At 45.7% G+C, this 27,678-nt stretch overlaps 2 protein-coding genes, 1 long non-coding RNA gene and 3 other non-coding genes across 11 annotated transcripts in view; 1 reads left to right on the forward strand and 5 right to left on the reverse strand.

Annotated features, from left to right (window-relative positions):
* Nucleotides 1-52: 52 nt before the first annotated feature.
* HSPA8 (heat shock protein family A (Hsp70) member 8) lies at nucleotides 53-5,187 on the reverse strand. The gene is made up of 9 exons (XM_031599804.2): nucleotides 5,043-5,187; nucleotides 4,147-4,356; nucleotides 3,492-3,697; nucleotides 3,243-3,395; nucleotides 2,585-3,140; nucleotides 2,063-2,265; nucleotides 1,555-1,753; nucleotides 990-1,222; nucleotides 53-552 (listed from the first exon to the last, which is right to left on the reverse strand). Exons 2-9 carry the CDS (start codon nucleotides 4,349-4,351, stop codon nucleotides 367-369), a joined length of 1,941 nt encoding a protein of 646 aa, XP_031455664.1. The 5' UTR covers nucleotides 4,352-4,356; nucleotides 5,043-5,187; the 3' UTR covers nucleotides 53-366.
* LOC116233229 (small nucleolar RNA SNORD14) lies at nucleotides 819-915 on the reverse strand. Its single transcript, XR_004167936.1, has one exon. It is a non-coding gene; the product is annotated as a small nucleolar RNA SNORD14 (small nucleolar RNA).
* On the reverse strand, nucleotides 1,834-1,930 carry LOC116233230 (small nucleolar RNA SNORD14). The gene has a single exon (XR_004167937.1). It is a non-coding gene; the product is annotated as a small nucleolar RNA SNORD14 (small nucleolar RNA).
* LOC116233227 (small nucleolar RNA SNORD14) lies at nucleotides 2,336-2,426 on the reverse strand. The gene has a single exon (XR_004167935.1). It is a non-coding gene; the product is annotated as a small nucleolar RNA SNORD14 (small nucleolar RNA).
* A 4,362-nt stretch (nucleotides 5,188-9,549) lies between the features above and the next one.
* The window catches only part of CLMP (CXADR like cell adhesion molecule), a 38,068-nt gene continuing 19,939 nt past the window's right edge, over nucleotides 9,550-27,678 (reverse strand). For 2 of the 4 annotated variants that reach the window (XM_031599805.2, XM_090123761.1), the window contains exons 2-7: nucleotides 15,579-15,736; nucleotides 14,684-14,885; nucleotides 13,744-13,911; nucleotides 13,284-13,406; nucleotides 11,630-11,771; nucleotides 9,550-10,489 (exon numbers count right to left, since the gene is read on the reverse strand). In XM_031599805.2, the coding sequence (XP_031455665.1) occupies nucleotides 10,195-10,489; nucleotides 11,630-11,771; nucleotides 13,284-13,406; nucleotides 13,744-13,911; nucleotides 14,684-14,885; nucleotides 15,579-15,736 (1,088 nt within the window). In that variant the 3' untranslated portion in view covers nucleotides 9,550-10,194. Of the gene's footprint in view, nucleotides 10,490-11,629; nucleotides 11,772-13,283; nucleotides 13,407-13,743; nucleotides 13,912-14,683; nucleotides 14,886-15,578; nucleotides 15,737-19,590; nucleotides 19,716-20,108; nucleotides 20,229-27,678 lie in introns of those variants that run through there. The other 2 variants (XM_090123762.1, XM_090123760.1) reach the window with 2 other exon arrangements.
* The window catches only part of LOC116233099 (uncharacterized), a 37,567-nt gene continuing 19,498 nt past the window's right edge, over nucleotides 9,610-27,678 (forward strand). For all 3 annotated transcript variants that reach the window (XR_016459659.1, XR_016459658.1, XR_004167888.2), the window contains exons 1-2: nucleotides 9,610-9,734; nucleotides 11,692-11,801. This is a non-coding gene — a long non-coding RNA (uncharacterized LOC116233099). The remainder of the gene's footprint in view (nucleotides 9,735-11,691; nucleotides 11,802-27,678) is intronic.

A 27,678-nucleotide genomic window follows, 5' to 3' on the forward strand; every position in this document is an offset into this window, starting at 1 on the left:
ATGCAGTTTTGACACATTAGTCCTTATGTACAAAGAATCCAACAGAAAACCATTGTGATGCCCATTAAATAGTTTTTATTCTTTAAGACATGAATTGCATTTCCACTTGTTTACAGTACTGTAAAGTGCAATGGTATTCACCTCCCCTCCTGTGCACATGTTCAAGTATCTAAAATGCCCAGAAAATTAATTTTATTTTTTTTATTTTTTATTATTATTATTTTTTTTTTTTTTACAGCAGCTCAGTTATGGAGTTTTAATCTGGCAATATACCCAGATGTGCCTACAGGTTTGGGTCCTTCAATCTAACCCCCAGGCAGGGGTCCTCCAATACTAACTGCTAGTGGAATGCATTTCCCAGCATCTTTAATCCACCTCCTCGATGGTTGGTCCAGAAGAAGCTCCACCAGAGGGAGGAGCTCCACCACCAGGGAAGCCCCCAGGCATTCCTCCAGGCATCCCACCTGCGCTCTGGTACAGCTTGGTGATGATGGGGTTGCACACCTTCTCCAGCTCTTTCTGCTGGTGCTCAAACTCTTCCTTCTCAGCAGTCTGAAAGAGACAGAGAGCTCAGCATCTGCTGCTGCCACAAGTGGATACATACAGCCTTAACAATGACTGGCACTAAAAGGCTTAGTTTAGCTCATACAGCCTCAGAAATAAGGCTGCCAAACATAACCAGTTAGACTAGGATGAAAAAAATCCTTCTGCTTTGTCTAATAAAGCCAGCCTACCCATCAAGCACTACAGAAGATGAGACTTTTCCACTCACTACCCTCAATTAGGAGAGGAGAAAGGTCAGTGCTTGCCAACTATGGTCGCTCAGACATCCAAGGAAGGTACTTGGACCAACACAAGTCTTTCGACTTCTGGTGGAAACTACGAATGGCTTAGGAATCACTTTCATCACTGCAACCAGTAGCAATCCCTCATTCTGAGCTGGTTTTCAACTTTGACAAAGTGCTGACCAAACACAGAGTGCACCATACCTGATTCTTGTCCAGCCAGTTGATGATTTCATTGCATTTGTCCAGGATTTTCTGTTTGTCCTCATCAGAAATCTTGCCCTGGAGCTTCTCATCTTCAACAGTAGCTTTCATGTTGAATGCATAGGACTCCAGGGAGTTCTTAGAAGACACTTTATCACGCTGCTTCTCATCTTCTGCCTTGTATTTCTCTGCTTCCTGAACCATCCGCTCAATGTCTTCCTTGCTCAGCCGACCTGCAGAACACAGAACATTTCATGTTACAACTTCCTGGTCAACCATTTTTAGTGGAGCATTAGTAACCTGCTATATACATACAGAATTGCACATTTATCTAAATTAACTTGGATGTGAATGTAAGACTAGTGATTTTCAAGTGCCTTTATCTCAAATTGACTTCACAGGCTTTGATAAGCTTAAGAATTAACTCACTAAAAGCCAAGGCTCATGTCCGTAATCAGAGGACATACATTATTACCCAGTCTTGGTACAAAACCAAGTTGGACACTTCAGTTTCCTGAAGGGATCTTGCCAAGTGTTCCACCCTCAGAACCACATGGTTATTTACCTTTGTCATTTGTTATCGTGATCTTGTTCTCCTTGCCAGTGCTCTTATCCACAGCAGATACGTTCAGGATGCCATTGGCATCAATATCAAAGGTTACTTCAATCTGAGGTACACCTCTGGGAGCAGGGGGAATACCGGTCAGCTCAAACTTGCCCAGCAAGTTGTTGTCCTTAGTCATAGCACGTTCTCCTTCATATACCTACAATAGAGAAGGAATAAATTCATCAGCCTTGACTATGCACAGTTATAATGGACTACTATTAGACTGAAGTGCCTTGGTCGCTCAGACATCCAAGGAAGGTACTTGGACCAACACATGTCTTTCGACTTCTGGTGGAAACTACGAATGGCTTAGGAATCACTTTCATCATTGCAACCAGATATTCATTAGTGGTAACTAATTGCAAGAACTCTTGCATAAAATTTACGTCAGGTATCAATCATCGGCAGATTGGACAACATGTTAGGTGAAATGCCCTGTCAGGTCATCTGAGTGCTGCATACCTACCTGAATCAGCACACCAGGCTGGTTGTCAGAGTAAGTAGTGAACGTCTGAGTCTGCTTGGTGGGAATGGTGGTATTACGCTTGATCAAGACCGTCATGACACCTCCAGCAGTCTCAATACCAAGAGACAGAGGAGTCACATCCAACAGTAGCAGATCCTGGACATTTTCAGACTTGTCTCCAGACAGAATTGCAGCTTGAACAGCTGTGGAAAGAGAACAGAACATTAAGAACCTTGTACCAGATGAAGCACATGCTACAACTAGCCCCACAGCTCGCTCAGACATCCAAGGAAGGTTTTGGCCATCATTAGTAGACTTCTGGTGGAAACTACGAATGGCTTTGGAATCTGATTCATCATTGCAAGTCCAAGTTTCACTGCTCTCAAAAGCAGTACCAACCCAGGTGGGAAAAACCACACCTGCACTGGTACTACTTTGAAACCAGTTCAGACAGCACCCTGCTCGCTGAGAAGCCCATCCCATATTAATACAGAGAACACACATTTTGTCAGCTGTGATTACCTGCACCATAAGCCACAGCTTCATCAGGATTGATGCTCTTGTTCAACTCTTTGCCATTGAAGAAGTCTTGCAGCAGTTTCTGAATCTTTGGGATGCGGGTAGAGCCCCCAACCAGCACGATGTCGTGGATCTGTGACTTGTCCAGCTTGGCATCCCGCAGGGCCTTCTCCACAGGATCCAGGGTGCCACGGAACAGGTCAGCATTCAGCTCTTCGAAGCGAGCTCTGGTGATGGATGTGTAGAAGTCAATGCCCTCATAGAGAGAATCGATTTCAATACTGGCTTGTGTGCTTGATGACAGGGTACGCTTTGCACGTTCACACGCAGTACGAAGGCGACGAACTGCTCTCTTGTTCTCACTGATGTCTTTCTTGTGCTTGCGCTTGAATTCAGCGATGAAATGGTTGACCATGCGGTTGTCAAAATCTTCTCCACCCAAATGAGTGTCACCTGCAGTGGATTTCACCTCAAAGATGCCATCTTCAATAGTCAGAATTGACACATCAAAGGTGCCACCTCCAAGGTCAAAAATAAGAACGTTCCTTTCAGCACCAACCTGGAAAAAACAACATTCATTTCCATAATGTAATTCCATTGTTAAGATTAACCTGGCAGGTGCACTGGTCCTGCATCAGATGGCTGTCACTCCGTAACATACCTTCTTATCCAGACCGTAGGCTATAGCAGCAGCTGTTGGCTCATTGATAATTCGCAGTACATTGAGCCCTGCAATGGTTCCAGCATCTTTTGTGGCCTGGCGCTGGGAGTCATTGAAATAGGCTGGTACAGTGACTACAGCATTAGTTACAGTCTGCAAAAAAGCAAGGAAAATGAGTCAGTTGTGCATCTCTGAGAAGTTTATGGCCTACAGCTATTTATTACACTTGGCTGAATACCCAGACCATACCTTCCCAAGATATGCTTCTGCAATTTCCTTCATTTTGGTTAGGACCATGGAAGAAATTTCTTCTGGGTAGAAGCTCTTTGTCTCTCCTTTGTATTCCACCTGGACTTTTGGCCTGCCAGCATCATTCACCACAGTGAAAGGCCAGTGCTTCATATCAGACTGGACAACAGAATCATCAAATCTACGCCCAATCAACCGTTTTGCATCTGGAAAAAATAGTCGTGTAAAATTGTATTAATCCCAGCATAAAAACATCTGTTCTAAAAATACTGTACAAAAGCTTCATTACCTTTCACCTCAAATTACCAAGCTGCCAAAGCCTCAGAGCAGGCATTCTGAGATCTCATCTCTTGGAGATGTGTGTGCTCTGTCAATATTTTCTCACAGCAAACACAGCAACTGATAAGCAGTAGCTGAGTAGCCAAGGCCACTGAATATGGTGCCAAAAGCAGTCTGGTCAGAAAGGACGTAATACCCAAATACTCAGAATAAGCTTGGATATTAGCTCAGTTTTAGTACTGAGACGCACAGCTTTTACTCTGAAAGAAAAGCACTAACTCAGTTATAATTCAGAAGACAGACACAGCTAACAGCTACTGGCAACCTTAATTCCCTGCACGCACCAATTATTATGTAAGCCCTGCAGCCTCCTTACCAAAGACTGTGTTGGTGGGATTCATTGCAACTTGGTTCTTGGCAGCATCGCCAATCAACCTCTCTGTATCTGTGAAAGCGACGTAGCTTGGTGTGGTCCTGTTACCCTGGTCATTGGCAATGATTTCCACCTTCCCATGTTGGAACACACCAACACAGGAATAGGTGGTTCCGAGATCGATACCAACAGCTGGTCCCTTCGACATCTTGTCTGGAAAGAAAAAAAAAATCGAAGCATAGATTCAGTTGCTTATTGCTTTTAGTCTAATGAACTCGAGAGTCTCAGAAAAATAAAAGGATGTGTATCTCGCTGCAATGCCCCGCTTTGCCGCTAGTCGCTCCCTAGCGCACAGGCCCAACGCAGACGGCCCCATGTTCTGCGCGGGCGCCATGCGGCTCAGCGCACGTGGCCACGGACTCCATTTCCCAGCATGTCCCGCGGCAGTCACGTGGTCGCAGCAGCCATCTTGGCCGCGGGGCAACGGACCCACCGCCTCTCGTGGGCTGAGCTTGGCAGCCGCGGGGCCTGGCAGAGCCCCAAGCTCCTTCAAAGCGGCACAAAGTGCACGGACGATCCCCCGCCACACAGCTCTGCAGAATCGCTCCCTCCCCCCCAGTATAGTGCAGTTCGCTGACCCCCTGTCGTTCTCCCAGCAGAAAGCAGCGGAGCTGAGAGCAGCCACTACTGAACGCAACAGAGAAAAGCGAAGAGCAAGGTGAACGGAACTCTGGAGAACCGTTAGCCCCCAACAGCCGCTGAAAGCAGCTAACAGTGCGGTAAAAGTTCTCCCTTCTCAGCTCCCCAAGTCCCTCTCCCTCCTGCCCCCTCCCCTCCACACCGCCTCTGTCCATGGGTTCCCTGAGTCGCCCCCCTCCCTTCACAGTAGGCCCCACTACCTGAGCGGCGCGGGCAGCGGCAGACGCGCACAAAGACTGCTGCTGGTAGAGTGCTGCTGAATGAGAGCGGTCGGCTCCCGCCCCGGCGCCTTTATATATCCCTTCAGAACCTTCCAGAAGCGCCCGCCCCTTCTCTCGCTTCCAGCCAATCCGCTCGCTCCTTCCTCAGCCCTTCCAGCCAATGGCAGGCTACCGGAACACGCACCGTCAGTGACGTAGCGGAAAGGGGGCGTGGCCGCCGGCCGGCCGGTATTCTCGAACCTTCATGCGCTTTCCCCTTCGCCCCCCCCTCAACCGCTCGGCTCGCCCCCCGCCCGCAACGGAAGAGGGCGGAGCTTCCTGCGGGCGGGAGCCAATGAGAGCCTCTTAGCGGCCGCATGCGGATGACGACACCGCCAAGCGTGGGCTGGTGGTCTGGAGGGGGCAGAGCGAGCGCGCGGGGGAGCAGGAGGCAGCCAATGGCTGCAAAGTACAGCTGAATCGTTTGCATATTCCGCGCGCGGGAGCAGGCGCCTTGCGATGCGGGCGTCCAATGGGATCGCAGTGCCGGCAGCTCGTTTGCAGGGCGCGCGGCTCGCTGCAGACGGAGGAGAAGGCAAAATGGCGGGGGGGGGGGGGGGGGAGGTCGCCGTCCCCGAGCATAGAAGGCGGAGTTTGGGGGAAAACAGCCTCAACCCTGCAGCAATGCCCGGCTTTATTGTGGGTGAACGCAGTGAGGTGCAAATCCACGGAGCGCATGAGATCCTGCAGGAAAAGGGGAGGGAGGGAGCGCAGCACGGCTGTGCCCTCAGCTTGTATCTGGGGGTGGATTTAGGAGCACAAAGGCGGGGAGCGATGCCCTGTGCTTGTAAAGATAAGGGGCACGAACCGCCCTCCCCGTGCTGAGCAGGGCTGCAATGCAAGAGCCGCTCCACCCAGTGCAGATCGCTGCTGAGATCCGTGCTCTGCCGGCTCGCAGGGGCTGCATGGGCAGCTCTGTGGTTTTCCTTTTTTCTAAAACACGAGCAGAACGTCGGTAGGACCTAAGAATAGCCCTGCTGGCACTTGGGAATTAAACAACGGCATTCCAATGTGCAACCGTGCTTTGCACAATGGGTGCACGGCAGGGGAAGGCAGCCTGGAGCAGCAATGAATCAGTGCAGGGAGGAGAGCACCGGCCAATGAGTCACTGCGTTAGAAATTACAGGATGTTAACAACCTGAAATCGCCCATTTACAGTACAGTGCAAAAAAAACCAAGGCCCAGCAGTCTGGATGCACTGGAACAGGTTGCCCAAGGAGGCTGTGGATGCCCCATCCCTGCAGGCATTCAAGGCCAGGCTGGATGTGACTCTGGGCAGCCTGGGCTGCTGGTTGGTGACCTGCACATAGCAGGGGGTTGGAACTGGATGAGCATTGTGGCCTTTTTCAACCCAGGCCATTCTATGATTCTATGACGATGCTTTCCCTCCCCAAGCGATGAACCCCAACATTAATTTCTGAAGCCAGTTTGCTTTGCTGCAGCTCGAGAGAAGTGGGCAGAGTGGGGACTGTCAGAAACTCGCTTCCTATTGGTCCTAATGGTTCCTAATGGCAGTTTTTACTTCACATCTGCACACCCTGAAGCTTGAAAACAATGCATTTCTAATGCGGCCCTTCCCTTTCCCCCCTGTGCAGCAGTACAAAGTGATCTCGGTTAAAAATAAAATAAAAATAACCCCAGATTCCTGATACTGAACAAAAGGAGGCAATTGCACAACTCTGAACCGTCATCAGGATTTGGGACATCATCAACTCAGGAGCAAGCAGCAGCGTGGCCGTTCCCCATCAATCAGGGACAGACAGAAGGACACACCTATGAGACCACTGCTGTCATGAGGGTTTAAATACTGCCTAATTATGTTGCAACGTCTACTCCCAGATTTCTGTAGAGAAGATTGCTGATGCTGCGTGATCTCTTTGCAAAAAACGCCCCCAGGGGAAAGAAGGCTGAAACCACTGCAAGAGAAATGAACCAGAGCCATACTGAGTTAGCCTGAGTTCCACCCACATCCCTGGGACTGGAGATTCCTGTTAGCTGGTTCTAAGTGTTTATCTGCAACCAAGATCTCAGCAGTCTAAATGCCTCTCTTGATTGTTCAAGGTTTCGTCGCCATCTCATGCGCAGCTCAGGAGATGGAGCTGAAAGGCACAGGGTGGTTCAGCAGCAAGCTGGTGTATGTGGGAGTAGGAGAGCTGGGAGGTGTTTATCAGGGCTGTGTCTGCACTGGCAGTATTTACCACATTAGCCTGCAGCACTGATGTCTTCAGCCATAACATCTCAGGTAAAGTAGTTGAGTGGAAGTCCAAATTCAGTTCACCCCAACACGGTTTCACACAATTCATACCACGTTGCAAAATCTAGATCTGAAAAAATCTCCAGGAAAAAAACCTGCAGCTTTCCTGCAATTTTTACACAAATATACACATAGTCCTCGTTAGCTTAAAAATACTATTTTTACCTCTATCTTTTTTTTCCTTTGATTCAACTTGACAGCATGCAGTATCTAAGCACAGAAGATGGAGCGTGGATACGGGTTTAGTTGAGCTGTAGCACTTCAGCTGCAGCGCATTTATTTACAAAACAACCAAAAAAAAAATATGAAATCATTGATTCAAAGGAATCAATAATAAATATTTGCTTTCCTCTGAGTTGTTCAGACACAGTACAAGTACACCAATTATAGCAGGTAGAAGAGATGTAAGCTCAGTTTAGCTGCTTAGACATAAGAAAGCTACATAACATTGTATGCATTTAATCACACTAGTAATAACTGGTATATGACAGTAAATGCTTTAAACACACTATTTTACACAATCAAGTTTGGCTTATGGTTCATTTGTTTCCCTTGTGCAACTCCTGATTTTCTGGAGCCCAGAAAATGTCCCTTTGGAAATGAGATACCTTTTAAATGAACTCTTTCTCCATGGAAGAGGGCACAGGTTGGAGGAATTCTGCTTGCTGGCACCAAGCAGCCCCCAGGCTGCAATGGAGCACAGTGCCCTTTGCTAATTGCAGGCCTGGCCTGTGACTCAGACTAACCTCCAGTATTAGGTACTTATGCTGGTTACCCAGCTTGACTGTTTGGACTGTTATCCTCATTTTGTGTTAATGAGGTATGGGTTCCTTGGGCTGTTTGCTGAGAAATTCACTCCTGGTTTACTCTGCATAGGATAGGCGTCAAAGATAATCTGCTGAGGTGACATCACAGTCAGCAAACTTAAAAGCCACAAACTTCACAAATCCTAGACCTGGAATGCTTTGGAAGCACTTAGGAGCAGTGCCAATGCCTTCAGGGCCTACAAAAAAAGGAGTCACAGACACTGAGCAGCTGCAACCTCCAACCAAATCCACCAGAGCAAAGCTGACCCAGGAGCGTGGCTCTGAAATGGTGCCTAGGCAAAATGACCCAGTACCCAGTACTGGTGAAAGTAAAAGCTTATCAAACAGCTGATTCCTTTCTATCAGTTGGTGGCTCAAGGCCTCCCCCCCCAAAACAAACAGTATTTTGGCCTTCTGAGGGTGGGTTGTGTGCTGACTGCAGTACAGAGAGCAAACAGTACATGGGATGGTGATTCCTTTAGGAAAAGAAGTTCTCAGATAGCACAGGGCAAATTTGAAAACTATTTCTCATAGGGAAGCGGCCCAAACATGGCCTCGTTTCAATCAGACCTTCTGAGATCTCAAATAAATGGAATGATGGGTCTCAGAAAAGAATTTAGAACCTACAAGCTCAGTGTCTTCTGTGTAGCAGTGGTCAGAGTCAAGTCCTTCAGAGGAAAGTATAAACAAACAGTTCTGGGGCCATCTGCCCCCACAGGAAGCCTGTCCCTATTGCCCATCATTTCTTATTGGCCTTCAAATTGAAGCATAAGACTATATCCCTTGAAAATGTCTATTCTGGCACACAATCACAGAAAGTATTTTCATGATTCCTGCTTTTTTTTTAAGAGTCCTGCTGAGGTTTAAGCCTTGAGAATAGCACAGGGCCTACAGGTTGGTGTATGGCAGTAAACCTTCCTTCCCTTAGCATTGCACTTAACGTTTACCTGTCCCTGGTGTATTTTCTTCGTGACGTGTTCTTTCACTCCATCTTCAGTCTTACCTGGATGTGTGAAGGTCGGTCCAGGAATGCTGTTCATTCAGTTTTGGGAAGAGCTCTCTGAGGTCTATAGGGCTCACCCTAAACTGCTGAATTCACAACCTGGCTGCAGCAAAGACATCTTCAGACATTCCTCCAGGCTTTTTGGTTGGTTAGCAGCCCTCAGTTTTTGAGGCATGCCTTCATTTTGGCTTCAGCATTCAATTCTCATCTCACTAAGGCTCATGTGACACAGATACAACTCTGGTGAAGTTACTGCAGCTTTTCAGTGCTGTCCATACAAGCAGTCAGGCTCCTGGCCGTATTTCTCTGGATGCATCATGAATCTCATCCTAGCAATTGAAGTATCTTTGATTCCTTGACATGTGGGCTCTTTTCCCTTTACTATAGAAGTGAGTTCAGATACATGCCTTTGTGCTGTATCTCTTGACCTTTCCTTTCTGCTTTAGTTGCAGCCTCCAGAAGTATTTCCCTAGAAGACTGAATGCAGAAAAAAGGCAAGCATGTGTCAGTTCCCTTCAAGGTTGACCACAAGAGTACCCTCAGCAGACACATTGCCTCAAGGTCTTCAGGTAAGACTATGCATTCTTCTAGAAACTTCTCCAGAAACAGTACAGGAGATTTTCCCCTTCCCCCTAAACCTCACTGGAACATTAGATGTCTTTCTGTCTCTGTTGATCCCTTTTAAAAAAATCCTGAGGTTTGGCTTCATTTCTCTTGTACAGCGCTTAGCTGACACTGTTTTCAGCTGGAGTTTTAAAATGCTCACTGTTCCATTTTCTAAAAAGGTACTTTAAAAAGAAGGCTCCCTTTTCCCCTCAATTTTATCTTTCTTTTAACAAAAAAAAAAAAAAACAAAACCCATCTCAGAACCTCAAGTGCTGGGAAAGAGTTGAGTGGGAGGGCTTCTTGTGGTGCGAATTGTCACAGGTGACTAAAATTAAGCTGACCAGGGAGGTAACTAGCTAATCTAACAACTCCTATGTGGCTGGTGGTACGTGGTGTGTTTCTGGATGGCAGAAGTCAGAGCAGTCACACGGTCTGGAACGCTCGGCTCTGGGCAGGCACCATGACCAGCGTGGCTCCCATTTTCATCAGGTTGGCATAGTCGACTTTCTTTGGCTCTGTTTCCTTCCCTCCCATCTCCCTCTGGCTGTACTGTGGAGGAGTCAGATGGGGAGTAGCTTCAGTTGACAAAGTCCGCTGGCTGCGAGAGGCACTGTTGGCTGTCGACCTGGTTGAGGAGGAACCCGAGCGTGAGCTCCTGGAACCAGAGGATGAGGAGCTGGGCTTGACAAGATGGGCTTTGGGTGCCTCTGCGTCTTCTCTGCAAACATACCACGAGAACAAAAACAATTACACATTTTACTACCCTGAATTGTTGCTGCAATGGTTGCCTGCTGAAGACGCCAAGGCACATTTGTCCAGAAGTTTGAGCAAGGCAGTGGGTTTCCTGAATTCTGTGCAAAGTAACCTCATAGATCGAATTTGCTGTAGCTCTGCAGAGCTATTGGCCAAATGGATTTGTGGTCACAACTGGCTCTCTGTGTGTGGATTTGAAGTCCGTGGAACAAATGCCCAGTGTCAGTGCAAACAGTTCAGACAGAACTGTCTGCTCTATTATCTTTATTCATAATGACAAATTACCTATACAAGACTAGCAGAGACCTGTTCTGCTGGTTTAAAAAATGTGAGTAGTGAAAATAGCACAGTAACTGAGCCCAGGAAGAGAGGTGTGAAAAGATGACGGAAGAGGCTCAGATAAGAATAAAAAGGCATGCAAGGGTTGAAAGCATAGAGAAGAAGAAATGCAAGGGAAGCAATGAGCAGAGACTGCCTTCTTGCTGGCCATACCAGCAACCTGACCACCAGCAGAAGAGTAATCAGCTGCTGAATGGATTATAAAGATGCCTGCTCAACCATATGTAGGTGTCATATGAGGGCAGGCAGAAATAAGGTGGAATGAGGTGAGGGGGTTCTTTAGGGACAGGAGCAGCTAAATCTCATTCCTGGAAATATATATATATATATATATTTTTTTTTCCTATAACTTTGCTCCCTGAGCTCAATTGGCTGAAGACCAAGAGGAGTGAGTGGCAGAGCTCACACACAGATGAGTTCAAAGAACATGTGTCAGCATTCTTGGGACACCTGATCAGGGGTGAGGCCTCCCAGCTCTGCAAACAGAGGTTTAAAGGGTTTCTCACCCTGTGCTCAGTCCAGCAGCACAGTTGCACAGAAGACTCAGGAAAGACCATGAAAACCTCAGAGCATTCCCAACAGAAATCTTAAGAGTTGTGAAACTTGTCAGTGACGTTTCAGGAAGACTGTAAAAGCTTTATAGAACGATCTTTTAAGAAACCAATATTTGGGTTACTTAAACCTGGAGCGAAAAGAGATGTTAATTTGGAGCATGCTGGGTGTACAGGAGACTGAAAGACAGGAGGGATTAAGGGAAAAGTATTACCTGATTTCATTTGGGGCCTCCTCTTCCTCATACCTCTTCTTTTCTTTCCTTCTTATTGTCAGCCTCACCACCAGGAACAGGAGGCAGAGTCCCACCACGACGCCGCAAACCGCTCCAGCAATCATGCCAATATTTTGGGCATCTGTTGTCCAAAAAATAAACAGATTAACAGGTAAACTCTCAGTAGTGGCCAAATAGACACGTTCTATTTCACACTAGAAATGATATCACTGTTTATAAATCAGAATTTAGACTACTTAAGTGTCTCAATGCAGTTGAGCCAATTTATCTTAAATATTGTTTCTAAACATGAGACAATACTGAGAAAAGAATTCGCTTCTAGAAGGGTGGGATCACAGGAGCTATGCTTTCGGCTGTGAGTCAGATCTGAGATGGGGAGGAAAAATCCTTATGTAAGAGCCCAGAACCACAAAAAGCATAATAGAGGCAGACAGCACAACCCACGCTCAAGGAAAAGTACCAAACAATTTTCTAAAGGCAAGAGAGTAAACTACAGATATTTCCCCATGAGGTATGAATCCTGAAATGTTCGCTGTTTGCTTACAGAATGAATTATTCAGTTTTGGGGGAAAAAGTGACTGGAGAAGGACAAAGAGGACTGGAGAAGGGAAAACTGTGCTGTGCCAATACAAGGCATTTGTCATTCAGAATAGGGAAGTTAATGAAACAACACTTCCCAATGTGTCTGAGCCCTTGGCTGAACTTGCATGAAACCTTTTGATAAGAGTGGTGAGGTTGGGTTTGGCTGAGTTGTTTCCTTAGGGCTTGTCCCTGTGGAGGCTTTAGCAAATCAAAATGAGGTTCTAAACCAATTCAGTTCAATTGACATAAAAGCTGCCAGGACACTTCAGATGCCTGAGGGGAGCAGGTTTTCCTTGCTATGTGACCATAATGCAGCTACTTCAGGCCTGGTTTGGCAGATACATTCCAAAGCTATGGAATCTCCATAGAAGAAATCTTTGTCAGCAGTCGTTTATTTCAACAATTCAGGTTCCCTCTGATCTCCCCTGAGATTTACACACAAAAGCCTCCCAAATTCCATTGTTTGTTTGGATTCACTGTCAATGCCTGTGCTGAACTCCACCCATTTCCTTGCACGCATATGCAAAGCCATAACACCTAGATACCTACACACCTGTGATGTGATTAATCACATAGATACCGATTTTATTCTCTACTGCTTGGGCCAAATATATTGAATCTGGATTAAAACCAAACTGTGCCCAAAGTTGCTTTTTCACTTTGCACATTACTTCAATGACGGACTATCCACAGAGATTTTATACTGAGCAATAATCTCATGCAATCATAGAATCATAGAATCCTTCCAGCCTGAGCTAACTAGCAGCTGGATGCTTGACAAACCATCTCACCTGTTTGTTTGTTTTTTCCCTGTTACTCTGTTGGCCATTCTCAAAATCAATATTTCTGATAGACCAAAACATTTGAGCCCAAACAGTGTATTTACCACTCCAGGCTATATGGAATACTGCTGAGCATGTGAGAACTGTTCCATGTGACTGGAGTACAAAAGGGCAAAGGTGTGGATAAGGGTTCGTGCAGTGAAGTGGGTCAGCTGAGGACCTACATTGCTCATACAGAGGTGAGAATACCAGTTAGGTGCAATACTCACGCTGCACTGTCACCCGAACAACACAGCTCTCTTGTCCAGCCTCGTTGGTGGCCATGCATTGGTACAACCCTGTACTCATCTGAGTGAGGTTCTTCAGTAAGACTTGACCTGGATTAGAAATGTCTGAAACAGGAAAAACAACCCTCAGATTAATCAAAAAAAGACTAAGAACGGATGGATGGAACAAAAAAACGAGCGCTGAACTTGCAGATCAAAATCAGTTGGAGATCAGCGATAACTCAGGAAAGACCATTTGTCAATCTTCTGCAAAACATGAGAACTTGTGCACTTCCTCGCTCAGGGTGGAGCACAGTACAGCATCCTGTCGTAGCCAAGTTCTGGTAAAGCACTGCTCTCTCTGCCAGCACGCACTCCCTGGTTACAAGACGGACACACAGCGTGCCTGTGGGTGGTTATCTGGCTTTCAACACATGGAGAGCTCTAAGAGGAAGTGACTTACTGACTCTCGACGTAGGCGGGAGATGTTCAGCTTTCTCATCTTCCTCATTTATGCGCTGCCACCGGTAGGAGATGGGCGCAGTGCCTGAGGAAGAACGGCACTGCAGGGACAGGTCTTTCCCTTCTGACAGCTCTCCTTCCAGCCAGCACTTGGGCTTGGAGGGTTTCTCTGTAGAAAACAGAACACAGGTTGTGCAGACGCAGCAGATTATTTTCTTGGTGGAAAACCCTTTTTTAAAATTATTATTATTTACACTAGTGATGTTTGTTAGTGGACTTTAACTGCAACCTTGTGCTATTTTGTAGTGTAAGAAGTAGAAGGAACACATTCTGTTTTGAGTCAGTCTGCTTCATGGATACTTGTGCCAATGGAGCTGTATCAAAGCATTCTTCTAGGTACGATTTAGAGAATATCCTCTCCCTGAAATCCTTTCCTTCCCCCTGCTTCTCCATTTCTTCCTTCTCCCCACAGGATCTGGCAGGTCACAGCAGGACTTCCATGGGGTGATAGTGTAGGTGCCAAATGCCAAGCAATCAACTGCAATCAGGGAAGAGAAATGCTAACCCCAGTGGCTTATCCATCACCTTCACTGACTTGGATCAGTTTGGGCTCCAGGGACACAAACTCAGAGTCCTCAGTGAGAGTTCTGGACTGAGTAATGGTTGCTAGGATATCACTCTAGTTTGCATGATGAGATCATAGGACAATTTAGAAAGGAGATGTTGCAAGTGGGTACACTTACCACAGAATAGTTCTCTGGGCTCTTCCTGTGTTCTGTCCTTTGCCAAAAAATGCAAAGGCTGATACAGACTTACTGAAACCTGATCAAGAGATGTCTGTGTGTATTTATACCCTAATGTAATCAATCTCTCTACAGGAAATGTGCCTTGATATCTATATATCTATATATGTCTTTGAAAGAACAAGAAAATGATCTTACCTACAACCTTCAGGGTGATGTGAGCCCATTCGTACTGCCCAGCGTTCTTCACCTTACATATGTACTTCCCTGCATCACTAGACTGCAGGGAGATGATCTGCAGGGATGCATCTCCAGCACGGAAGTTGGAGGTGAATGAAACACGGCCCTTCTGTTCTTCATTCAGGTCATCGTAAACGTGGCCTCCAGAGTAGGTGATCACCTGTGGAGCAGAGATGGACAGCTGTAATTTTGCTTTTGTACGGAACAACAAAACAAAGTCTTTCCAGAAGCTGCAGGCTAAGGTCCTGCACAGCTGAGTGCCTTACCTGGGGTCACCCAGGAAGCCTAGAGCAAGGTGGAAAATTAAACCTGGATATCAAATCTAAGGCTGATACATGAACTATATTTGCATTAAAGGTTCATATTTGAGCATTTGTACCAGCATCAAAATAGGCATCATCTGATTCCACAAGTAGCCACTGATTGTGGCGAGGTTCAATTAGAACAGCAAAGCAATCATTCCAGCTGATTCTAGTTATTGCAGATCTGATTTTATAAGTACTTAATGACTATCCTTTCTCCCGCACCCCCAAGATTTCAAAGCCTGTGCCTATGAAATAGAACTTCTGAAAGCCTGATGGGTACTTCTGAGGTTTATCTGGAGACGACTGATTAAATAATACCATTGATTTAAAGAAAACACAGTTGCATCACTACCTCCTCATTATGGGATAAATGAATATCAATTAACTTTCACACACTTTAAACACGTCAGCTAGGCGTTCTGCTTACTTCCTCAGTATAAATTGCAAAGGACTTCACAGACGTCTCTTTAAACCAATGGCTGCTGTTGATGCCAACACAGCAGTAGGGCTGTTGGGCTGTTTTCCCAGCAGGTTGTGGATGAACCTACCGCTTTCTGCACCGATTCAGACGTGTGCAGCAGCCACTCAATGTCCAGGCTGCCTTGCTCCAGGAGGCCCAGGCGATGGTGACAAGGCAAAGTCACGTTTTCTTCGGCCACTCTTTTAAATTCTGTCTGAGCCTCAGCCAGCCAGACAGAACAGGAAGCTGAAAGATAAATGCTGGTGGTCAGAGGCTGAGATCCATCTCTGCACAAAAACTTCGATTTTGCTGCGTTCTTCCTCGTTCGCTTCGTGGCATCAAAGAAAACCCAACAGCTTGGCTTCCTGCACAGACTGCAGCTGATTCAAGGAGACGTTCATACGTACACAAGGAGTTCATTTCACACCAATATTGAAGCACGAAGAACAGATGGCTTTGCACAGAGCTGTCAGTACTGAAGTCACACGATTGTTTTGCTCATCTATGCAATCTACAGAGCTTCAGAGTTTCAGATTACCTCCTCGTTTTTGCCCTCACTTTTTATCCCCTTACTTCAGAAGTGGCATTTAATCTGGAATACTCTCCCAGCCCATAGCTTTATTCCTATCTCAGCCTGATGATGCTTAGGGTCTCTACCCTAACACTGGGAACGAGGTACCAGCCTGGGAACGAGGGCGTTAAGCAGAACAGCGAAGCATCTTTCAATGGCAACATCGAAATAACAACAACAAAAAAAACCCTAGAAATGGTCAAAAATAGCCTGAGAAGAAAAAGAAATTGCTAAGGAGAACCACTAGAGGGAAGCCGAGTCGTTCACACGTTGCTAAGCGGAAAAGCCCAACTGCAGCCAAAGCCCCGAATCCAGAGCCAGGAGATGGCGCACCGGAACGGCACCGCGTTGCAGCAGCGCTGCTTAAATCGGAGCCTTTTTCTGTATTGCATTCCTGCTCAAACCAGACCGAAGCAAGGGCCGGTTCTTAGCTTTGCACGTCACCCAGTTTTGATAATCAGAGGGCTTTGGTAAGCTCAAACCCCATTCAAAATGGCCCAAATAGAAAACAGGAACAGAAAAAATTGGGGTGTTCAGGTCAGGAACCCTCAAATCTGCTGCAAAACATTTTCCAGCTGACAATCCATGTGGATTTCTGTGGCATGAATGCCATTAGTGTTCTGTGCCTGAGTGCATTTGGGTGTTACATTTTGCTGTGCAGGAAGAAAGTACACAAAAGTGCTTTTTCTCATGAAAGGAAGCGCATGAAATCTCCTGTTCTTAGACCAGTTAACATGAAACTGATTTAAAACTGAGCTGGCAGCACTAGGAGGATACTCCACATGTTTATTTGAATGCACAGTGCCATGATTACATAGCTAGATTACTGGCAACAGCTGCAGTTACACAGGCTACTCCTGCACTTGGATTCAAACAGTGGATTTTTAACCTTGCCTTTATTTTTAAGCACAAAAAGCAGCAAAAATGACATCCAAAGAGACACTGCGTTGGCTTTTTCTGTTTCCTCAGGACTAGCAATGGTCTAAAAATACTCCTCTCTCCTGCTTCCATCCTCAGATTTGCCTCTCGGTTGTCACATCCCAAGCTCCTGATATTGAATCAATACTTGTTAAGTGCTTGTACCAAAGGCATCAGCTTCTACACATGTGCACGTGTACAAAAACACCTAGAAAGAGAAGACAAGAAGAGTCTTGCAAAGGATTAAACTCTCCTCCTCTACACACATCTCTGCATGAATTGATGGCTATGAAAGCTCCTTTTCAGCCACATTAGTTGCTTTCTTTAAAGGGAAAATTAATCCAGTTTATCACTAGGTTCACTGGGCTCAAAGCTCCATCTGCCAAATACAATTATACCTTCTGCTAAGGGAAATGCCTGCTTTCTCCTGCAGCCACACTGCTGCTGGCTGCCTTCATTAACATGTTGACACTCACTAGATGACCGATCAATAAGTTTAATTAAAGTGCCATAATTCACATAACATTTGCAGCAGCTTCAAAGGCTGTGCCAGCAGGGCTCTGAGGCTTTGTGTACATCTCACAAGGTATTCTGGATTTTAAAATGTAGTTTTACATTTGATGCCTAGGTCAAGATCATATATTGCATTTTGATGGAGTGTAATAGCAATAAGCAAACTGGCTTAGAGAGACTGTTTTCAGGAGAGCTCACATCTCATTCTGTTCTTGTTGCTCCCAGCTAATGTGCTCTGAGATTCAAACTGAGCCCCAGCAAGAAGTGCCCACCAGGCACAGGGCTCGCCTGCTTTTCCATGACATAGCTGACATTCCTATTCAAAAAACTTGTCCCTTTAGTCCTTATGGTTTTCTAAGCCCACAAGAAATCCAAGTTCTCCTATATCTGTGCAAAGTCAAAAGGAAGCTTGAAATACGGCTTGCTGGAAGTACTTAATACAAGGTACCAGTTGTGGAAATGCCCAGTGCAACATCTGAAAAGAGCTGGAAGTGAACGGACCTTCACAGCATTTAGAGTGGGGTATCACTGCAGCAAGCAGAGCTGGAGCAGAAATGAGAGCAGCCCCTCTGGGGCCACACGAGGGCAGAGCACACCCTGAGCTTCCCTGCACTCAGACCACGGATGCAGCACAGACAACAGATGGTTTTCCCAAAAGTGAGACCCACTCTCTTGCTCAATAAGGCAATATGTACGCAGGCTCCACAGATCTCACCCAAAAAAACTCTTCCACATCCTGTGTGGGACTCCGTGCCATGAACAGCAATTCAAGAATTGCTTCAGCTTTACTCAGGCCTTACTCAGACACACTGCATGACTCCAGGGGGAGGTCAGTTTGTTTTTGCAGAGCAGCAGCACCACAAAGCACTGGCTCGTGGTTCTCAAACAGCCTGGCTGCAGTGGCAGTCTGCTGGCACACTGCAACCTCCTGTATCATCAGCATGCTTCGGGAGTGCACCATTGTTCAGAAGACAATAGCTCAGTCACCCAGCAGCCTCCAGAGCAACAAGCATTGTTAGCAACGCCAAAGCAAGCATACATAAAGAAAAAATGAATGTACGTTCATTCAAGGCCAGGCTGGATGTGGCTCTGGGCAGCCTGGTCTTCTGGTTGGTGACCCTGCACATAGCAGGGGGTTGAAACTGGATGATCATCGTGGTCCTTTTCAACCCAGGCCATCCTATGATTCTATGATGAAGGTGGGCCAGCTCTAGTGCAATGCAAGTACCAAGCTCGATGGAACTGGGGGCTGGCAGACCTCACCAAATTATGACCACACAAAGATGTGTTTTTGTGCTGAATACAATCACGCACGCTATCATGAAACCTAGACTTATTTCCATGGCCATCCATTAACAAGTATATGCATAAAGCTACAAAAATGCATCTGATAATATCAAATATACATAGATGTCAGGCACGGAAACAGACACGCAGGATCAGATGGAAAATACATGTTTTGCTGAAATTATTTGTGGGCGAGTTCATGTGCTAAAAGCTAAAAAGCTTCCAGAGTTAAATCTTTCATTAGCTTCAGAAGGCAGATGAATTAGGGAGCAATGCTCAAGATAGGTGTTACTTTCAAAAGTAGAAGTCCATGCTTTATCACTTAACTGCTACACTTAAAAAGAAGCGCCCATAAAAGCTTCAGAGAACTGTGATACAAGAAATCCACAGTGACATTTTGCAAACCTGGCCCCAACCACACCTATACTGAGATCACTCAGTGTTAAAAATGGGTCCTTGCTGCTGGGACTTCTCTGATGTTTTTCAGCTATACTTAACACTTTTTTCTTTTCTTTTTAGATTTATTTTGGCTTTTTTTTAATCGAATAAGACAAACTTGAGTTGGTGACTGTAACTTTTCCAAACTCTGAAGCTGCAGGAATCCTTGGTCTGCTTCTAGCACACGATGTCTTGAGTCAGAGGAAAATTATAGGTTGTGTTTCTACTCCCATTCCTTAGGCTCAAGTTGGTGAGGTGAGATGTAAACACTCGCTTAAGTTAAGCCAGGTTTTAAAAGGGCTTTACTAAATGCAAACCTTAAAAGTAAAAACACTTCACTGTGGGTCATCCCAGGCCAGTCACCCAACCTGACCTTGTTTTGGAGACATCAGTCCTGAAGGCTGTCATGCAAGGACTTTGTAGTACTGCCTGGGCAACTTCTAGTCCACCTGCAATAGGTGTTTCATCTGCTTTTGTTCATTAGCATCACAGTGTTTCCTGGAAGAAAACGCAGCAGGAGCAGTGAATGGCCACTGTTGCCCCAGCACAGCACATGCTCCTAAAGGAAGAAAAATGTGCTAAAGACAAATAGTTCCAAACATAGCCAATGCTTTTATAGTCCGATCTCTTGAGTCCTCCTTGGGATCCTCTAAAGAGAGTTATTTACACACCTTGCTCTGATCCCTCTACCCCAAAATGTGGTCTTTTTATACAGGACGTTTTGGACTTGCAGTCTTGAGTAACACATTGTTCTCAGAGTCTGGATTTCTGCTTAAGCAGCATAAGTTATCCCATCCCTGCAGAGTGCAAGTGCCTGCAGAATTATTCAAGCAGAAAGCATTTCTCTAGCTGAATAATCCTGCACATACATCCTAAACACATGTGTCTTACGTGTCGTACTGAGGATGTGGTTCAGTGGGGAAGTATTGGTGGTGGGTGGATGGTTGGACTGGATGATCTTGGAGGTCTTTTCCAACCGTGGTGATTGTACAGTCCCACTCACAAATCTGTCTAGATAAATACAAGAACAACGTTTGAGAGTCTGCAGTGTTGCAACCACTCCTTCATGCCAGGAATTTAAGACTTCCCATCTGTTAGAGTTCCATCTCAATGCTGCCTTGAAGGAACAGATTTGTTAAACTGCTCCATGGAAAAGCCAGAGCCAGCTCTCGCTCCATCCTCTGCTTGTGAGAGCACTAGGGAATGCAACTGGAGCATTTTGTAACAGGCAGGTTTTGAGTTTTACATGCTTAAATAAAAGACTGGCTGCTTTTCTGACCACGGAATTGTATCAGGAGTAAAAAAATCTTACACCTGAGTGATTTTGAAGCTCCAATCATCGAAGTATCGATGACGCTACAGACACTAATTCTACAGTTTTTCTCCACTGAGAAGCCGATCATTTTTTCCCCCTCAATAATTAGTGATAGGACAGACCTGCACAGCAAGTCCTGTATCTCATCTCCCCTTCCAAGCCTCCTGGAGTTTCTGCTGCAGATAACTGAGCCAGTAAATAGCCACACTGGGTTGTGCCTGAGCTATAAGGAGAACCCACAAGGTTGACACCCTGTGTCCACCACTGGCCTATGCTAGCCCTAACGGCCAGTTGCACTGACAGCATTTTAGGCCAGAATAAACATAAAATGGTGTCTTCTTGCAGACAGCTATTTTGCATTCTTTGGGCAAGGGAGGAAAAGCTGGGGGCGGCTGTAAGTCTCCTAAGGATAATTAACTCAGCCAGGGCTGTGCTCTGGGACATCTGCTTTCTGTATTCCTTGGCTGGCAGAGACATAAAGGCCAAAGGTCTCCTTCTCCCGAGAGCTCGCGTGCTCCAAGTGACCAGGAGCTGCCCCCCAGCACGCTGCCTGCAGCCCGCTCCCCTCCGCCTCCCTTTGATTTCAGGAATTTGGTTGTGAAGCACAAGCGTCTCAAACAAGAAAAATGTGAGCTCACAGTCAGCTCCCGCAGGGACAGGCTGGCTGTGTCAGAAGCAGAGAGGTCGGCCTATCCTCATCCATATCCACAAAGCATTGCAGAGGTCTCTTGTAATTGGAACCACATGTGCTTGGGCTGAGGCTGGAGGAGGCTGTTAAGGAGAAAGCAAAGAGCAGTCCGGCATGCTGCCGAGTTTCCAAATGGTGACGTGAAGCCTTTGGAATTGAAACCACTGCGGAGCTAGGAAGAGAGCGTGAAGAAAAGAGAAAGCAGCAGCACTGCACAAAGCAGAGCCTCTGATTGTTAGAGGTTTGCAAGGACAGAGTAAGAAGTGCAGGAGGGGCCAGAACCTGGCAGGTTTTGAGACCCTTACCTAAAGAAACTGACAGCTGTAGGGGCACAGGCCCTTGTTGGCCATTCTTCCCCTGTGTGGGAGCAGCCAGGCAGTCCCTGATCTGAGATAGCCACACGGTGTGCACATCAATGCTCCAAGCACAGTGTATCTCACTGCCCTGAAGCAGGAATGAGGTGCAAGTCTGGGTCTCCTAAGAGGCTCCAGCAGCAAGGATACAACATTCCTTGGGAGAGCTCAGGGTTTCTTCATGAGGTTCAGATGAAAGACCAATCCTGCAGTACTAATGGCCACATACATGCTAAGGCTCTGACTTGCACATTCCTAGAAGCAAGAGGTAAAATTATCTCTGGAAAAGCCAGCAGGAAGTTTGCCTTCCATACCAACACACAACTGAGTCCAAAGCCTGCAGAAACTCTGGAATATTGGAAAAACATTGAAGCATTCAATTATCAGAGGATCTCCAGAGACAGCCAGCAGCTATGTATGTACTGTGGCTGTCCTTTTTCTTGTTGCATTTTAAAATAAAGTGCAAGTAGGCAGTTTTGGGTTTATATCCCCGGAGACCACACAGAACAGCAAACAAGACATCAGAACTGCATCTTCCTATTTAATGCTTCACAGAGTTTTTGTACAGAGCAATGTGTGAAGTCCCTCAGCCTTCAGTCCAGGCATTCTACCAGTAAAATGGTCGAGGTGTCTTCTGTTCACACAGCTCAGCTAAGCTTTTCAGAGGTGCAGCTGGTGATTTCCAGCTGTGTGGATTAGACCTACACACAGCTTGTCCACACAACACAGATCCCTCAGGGGACTGAAGCACCTGAGGATGACTGATACTCCTTTGCTCTGCAAGTATCTCTGGGCTGCTTTGCACACTTTACAAGACTTTGTGCTGAGGAAAGCAAGAGGACGCCGCCTCTTGGATGGTGCTGATGAACATTCAAATGAAGGAATTGCTTGCAACAGCTGACAACTCTGAATGCAAGAGAAAGAGAGGTTGAAATAGATTAGTGAAAAAAGCCATTCTTGTAGTAAGAATTCTTCTTCCCCACCTTACCTTCAACGTTAACAGGGGAACCAGGAAGCACTGAACTGATTCTGCTTTGTTGCTGCTTTGTCACAGAACTTCAACTTCTTAAGCATGCCAAGAAAGGTATTAAGAAAACTAAGAGGTACTCAGAAACTTTATGCTTTTTCTGAATTTTAAGCGTTTTCAAAGTTGGGTATGGTTTTAAGGTGCAGGCCTGAGTCCCTGCTCAGCACATCCACATTATTTCAGCGAGATGCTCAGTTCTGCACCCATAATTGCACATAACACGGTATGACATCTCACTTATCCACTACAAGCGCTACTAATATGATACAGAATGAATGCCTAATGTATTAGCACTCTGTCACTTTTCATATTCTCATACTCACTCAATCTCAAACACTCAGCCACAGCCTAGCCTAGGGCAGAAAATGAACAGCAGCAGCAGCTCCTCCCCATCATCCCCATAAGTCTTGTGAAAGATGTTGAAGTCTGCAACACTCCTGGGATGAACACGAAGTGCAGTCTTTCAGGCTGAGCGTAGTGCCAGGAACAAGAACAGCAACTTAGGAGGGTTAGGGTTACAGATACTCTCTACCTAGCAGTCTGCAGCCTCTGTTTCTCAACTTCCTCAGGCAGCAGTGAAGATTAATTAAGCTGTTCTTGACCTGCTGGAGGTTAGAAAAGCTCTCAAGCCTTGTCCTTGCACTTACTTTAGTAAGAAAAAAAAAAAAAGGGACCGTGTTCTTAGATCTCCATACACTGAGTGTTAGTTTGTGTTGTACTTACGTCCCATCTCACATTTGGCAAGGTGTTCAGAATGGTTGAGTTTATTCCTAATGATACTTAGGAACAGAAGGCAAGGCTGAATGCAGCACTGGTGAGAACTTACTTTGAAGTTAAAAAGAAAAAAAAGAGGACAAGTGAATTTGGAAAGCATTCTCTCTTCAGAGGGACGCATCTCCCCAAGTGGACCACAGCAGCTATTATAACTCCAACAGCTAAACAGCACAGCTGTTACAACTGATTCTGAAGTTACAAGGACTCAAGTTAGACAGGAAGTAAGAAAGTGTTGCTTAACACTAAATAAAAAGCATGATAACGGTAAAATCCATGCTGATACGCTTTTCAGTGTTTAGAAGCACAGCTGAACCTAAGATACTCTAGTGCATTGACAATAGCCAGAGATGGGAGGACTCAGGAGGATTCCATCACCCACAGGATTGTAGTTTATGAGCTGAAGGCCAAACCTCCACGTTCCCCAGACTTCTGGATCTATTCCACATGACAACAGCCTGCCATCCGAAAAAGGACACGGCTATACAACAGTGTCACATTAATCACGGTGGTTAAGTTGGTCTCATTGTTGCTGCAACTTAAAAAGCAGTGGAAGAAAATGAAGAACTTCCTTTTGCTTCTTTGGAAGTTTTTGAATCTAAAAACTTGTGGAAAATCTAACTTTCTTGTGTTTTTTTCTATGCAAATCCACAATTATTTTTTTAAGCTTCAGGTAGGTTATCATCACCCTTGGGTTGTTTCAGAAGTTCAGAGCGTTAAATTAGCAGTTAAAATATTTGGTAAAGGCACGTGGACTAAAATCACTTCCTCAGGAATAGCTGCAGCCTTAGAATACTGATTTGTTTGTTTAAATCTCATTTTGAGTGGCTCTTTCAAATGTGCAAGTTGAGAGACAAAGCTTCAACATCACCCAAGCTAAATAAAACCTGCAAACTGTTGGGAGGGACAACAGAAAGGGAACCTATTCCAGAGTCAAACAGCTCAGAATCTGTCAGAGCTGAGCCATGCAACTACTTTCCAGCACTCATATCAGCCTCTGCAATGGGAGAGGGAGGGAAGCAGATTTTGTTTGCTCACCTCAGGGCTCTCATGCCAGCAGCTGAAATGCACGTTACATATATTTTGCATGTTTGCAAATACCAAGGGCTTCACAGAGCAGGGAAGTCTGTAAAAGCCTTGGGCCATTGCTAGGGGAAACCCTGAACGAGAACACGCAAGCATCGTGCTTTCCAAATATTGCTGTGACCTTTGCACAAAAGAGTAATCTAGTTCTCCTTCGGCACAAGTCCCTTCTCTGGAGTGAGGGATGCCCCAAGTGTGTCTGCAGAGAGAATTGGCATCTGGGCAGCAGCCTGGGAGAGCAAGGAAGGCCTGGCTAAGAGCTACAATACATCATCAAGCTCTAGTGAACAAGCACAATATTTCCAAGATACTGAAAAGAAAAAGGAGGATCAAGATGTGGTTCAGGCAACAGTTGAACGAGTCTGCTAATTGGAAGTGAAAAGGTCAGGCATCTTATCAGGAAACAGACTGTAAAGGTCAGGTGAAGTATAGAGAAGTAAGCCTAGGAGGAATGGGTGGCACACATGGGCAGCTGTATCTACCTCTGGGACTCTCCATTTCCATACAGTCAGTGTTGATAGGAGATCTGACCATCAACCCAAAAGCAAAGAACTTTTCCCTTGTTCTTAATCAGATTGAGGTCCCTAACAGAACTTGGCCAACTCATTTCCTTAGCTTCAACACGTATCAGACAGATACTGTCATACAACAGGAGTTATTGAAGCAATAACATGAAACGTTAAAGGCTATTCCTAGAACAAAAAATAAGCAGACTATTACATTATTCCTATCTTGTGAACAACTTGTACTTCGGAATTTGTTAGTCTAGTTCTTATACATCCATGTCTCATACTGAGGAGCCCCAAACTGAACCCAGTCCCAACACTGCTCTGTAGATAGGAGGGATCACCTTTCATCACCTGATGGCCACATCCTTCCCAATGAAGCCCAGGATGCTGTTGGCCTTTGCCATGAGTACATACTATCAGCTCACATTCACCTTGTGTATCACTCCAAGGGCTTTTTCTGCAAATATAAACTGGGGAACACGAGATCTCCACTGCTGGTACAAGAATACAGGCATTTCATGGAAACAAAGATCTCAGCAGCTCTGTACAGTCCAAAGAGAAATGATTGAATAATTTTGCTGAATGATTTAGGAGAGTTGGCAGTGGGTATCTCTCAGGGAACCCATCTAAGCTTGAACTCTGGAAAAGGACCTCAAGCCCTGCTACAGATGGAAGGGTTACTGGACAAGCTGCAGCTTCTGTGCCTCACTTCTGTCCTTGTAAATTTATGTGAGCGTACCTGCATGCCTTAGGGATGAATATGTAAACCTTACAGCAGGAATAACAAGGTTGTAGAGAAATCTGAACCAGACTCTTCTCAGAGGTACACAAAGAACGGATGGGAGACAACAGCAGATTGTGAAAAGGGGAATTCCAGTCAGATATTAGGAAAAGCATTACTGCAAGGGTGGTCAAGCAGTGGCACGGGGGCTCTCAAAGACTATGAAATTGACATCCTTACTGTTGTAAGGCAACCCTTCCTTGAGCTAACAGCCGGCACAGGGCCTCCCCAAATCCCTCCTGCTTTATACAGTCCTGTGACATGCTCTGATCCATGCAGCAGGTCAGGGAGAGACCCAGGAGACTTAAGCACCACTCCCCAAACTTTAGGCCTTCCTGCTCCATCACAGCCTCCAGACCACCCGGGTAAATCACACCATGCTGCTCTCCTGCCTTGGCTCCAGAGAGGTTCCTGAGCACCCCAGTTTGGCCCCAGCAGCCATGACGCACTGTGTACACAGCTGCCAGAGCAGGGTGGTGGGCTCTGCAATGATTAAGTCCATTGTAATGTCTGGCAGCCATCTGTCAGCCACATTTACAGTAAACTGCAGCTCTCCTAGCATGTGTGGTCTGTGGGGATATAGCTGAGCACATAATTTAGTTGATGAATTTAGCCTCTTTTACTGCTGACAGTATCTGTGAGCAGGTCACAGCTGGCTGCAGTTTCTTTACTCCAGTACCAGTTGTTTTCTTGCTTAAATTTCTTTCCACATGACAGTAAAATCCAAACTCTTCTAGTTAATCAGATATATCACCTGATACTGCTTCCTAATTGGACGAGCTTGTAAGTAAATGCTTATGTATATTTGTCATTGAGTCCTCCCTAATATTTCCTTGGAGAGGGCTGAAATTTACTTTTAAGTGTCAGAAGAGTGCATCATTAATTGAGCATAGAAAGTTGCAGGAAGGGTAAAGGCAGATTTGCTAAGGTAAAATATTACTATCTGCTGAGTAGTTTGCATTATCCAACAGAGCTGATTTTGCTAACTGGAACAAGAACCAAGTTGCTTGAACACTCCAGTTCTCTTCCTTTGCCTCCATACCCACTGGGTGACTCTGGAAATGCACTGTAACACAGCTCTTCAGAGAGGTACTCTCTTTACAAAAATGTCCAAATCTGTTTTTCTCCAAGCTGAAATCAACTTTTCACATCATTGCTATTCACTGCTCCAATGGTTTATTATTGCCTTCAAAAATTCCCAATATCATCAAGCCACAATTGCCACGATAAGCAGCCAGCAGAGCACGTGGTTGGCCACTGCAGTGCTCATGTATTTCTGCTGGTTTTGTTTCTCTAGAAAAAAAAAGTTTCTGTAATAGAAGATGACACGCAGCTCTCCCCCCTCTTTAAGAGGGCATTTTCAGTCAGAAGGCAGACGAGACGAAAGCACTGCCTGTCTGAACTGAGCACTCTGCTCTCCCTCTGCCTCCCCAAGGTGCAGTTCACCCTCATACCCTTCATGGAATACATTCAGAGCTGCAGGTATTCAGCACCTCTGCAAAGCACCATCTCATATCCCAGCTGTAATTTCTCTGTTTTACCCTATACTTCCAGTAACAGTGAGCACTCAAGCCTATCTATTATACTTCAGGAACCTGGATATCACCAAAATATATCAAGAGAAGGAAAGCACACGCCAAAACATTTTGTCACTTATTTGCCTTGATTTTAAACCCAGTGGACTTTGTCCAGTGACACTCAGTTAACTAGTTTCATATTGCAGGAGCATTCTTAACAGTACTTTTCCCAACTGATGCTCTGCAGTCACCAGTGCACACTGTACAACTAAAAGGACCGAATCAGTCTCCCATTGATCCTCCCATACTGAGACCTCAATGTTCTTTTCACAGCCATTAGCTAAATGAGCTTTGCATCCCCACAGAGAAGCTCCTAAGTAATATTATTTTCAGTTTGCAAAGGAAAGAAAGCAAATA

This window comes from Phasianus colchicus, chromosome 23 (genome assembly GCF_987193195.1).
Source record: "Phasianus colchicus chromosome 23, bPhaCol1.hap1.1, whole genome shotgun sequence".
NCBI lineage: Eukaryota > Metazoa > Chordata > Aves > Galliformes > Phasianidae > Phasianus > Phasianus colchicus.

Excerpts from the sequence above, each read along its gene's own strand:
- HSPA8 (XM_031599804.2), bottom strand. The coding sequence starts at position 4,351 with ATGTCGAAGGGACCAGCTGTTGGTATCGATCTCGGAACCACCTATTCC. Across the intron at positions 3,396-3,491 it reads CAGAAGCATATCTTGGGAAG|ACTGTAACTAATGCTGTAGT; the intron begins GTATGGTCTGGG and ends GCTTTTTTGCAG. Across the intron at positions 2,266-2,584 it reads AGCTGTGGCTTATGGTGCAG|CTGTTCAAGCTGCAATTCTG; the intron begins GTAATCACAGCT and ends CTCTTTCCACAG.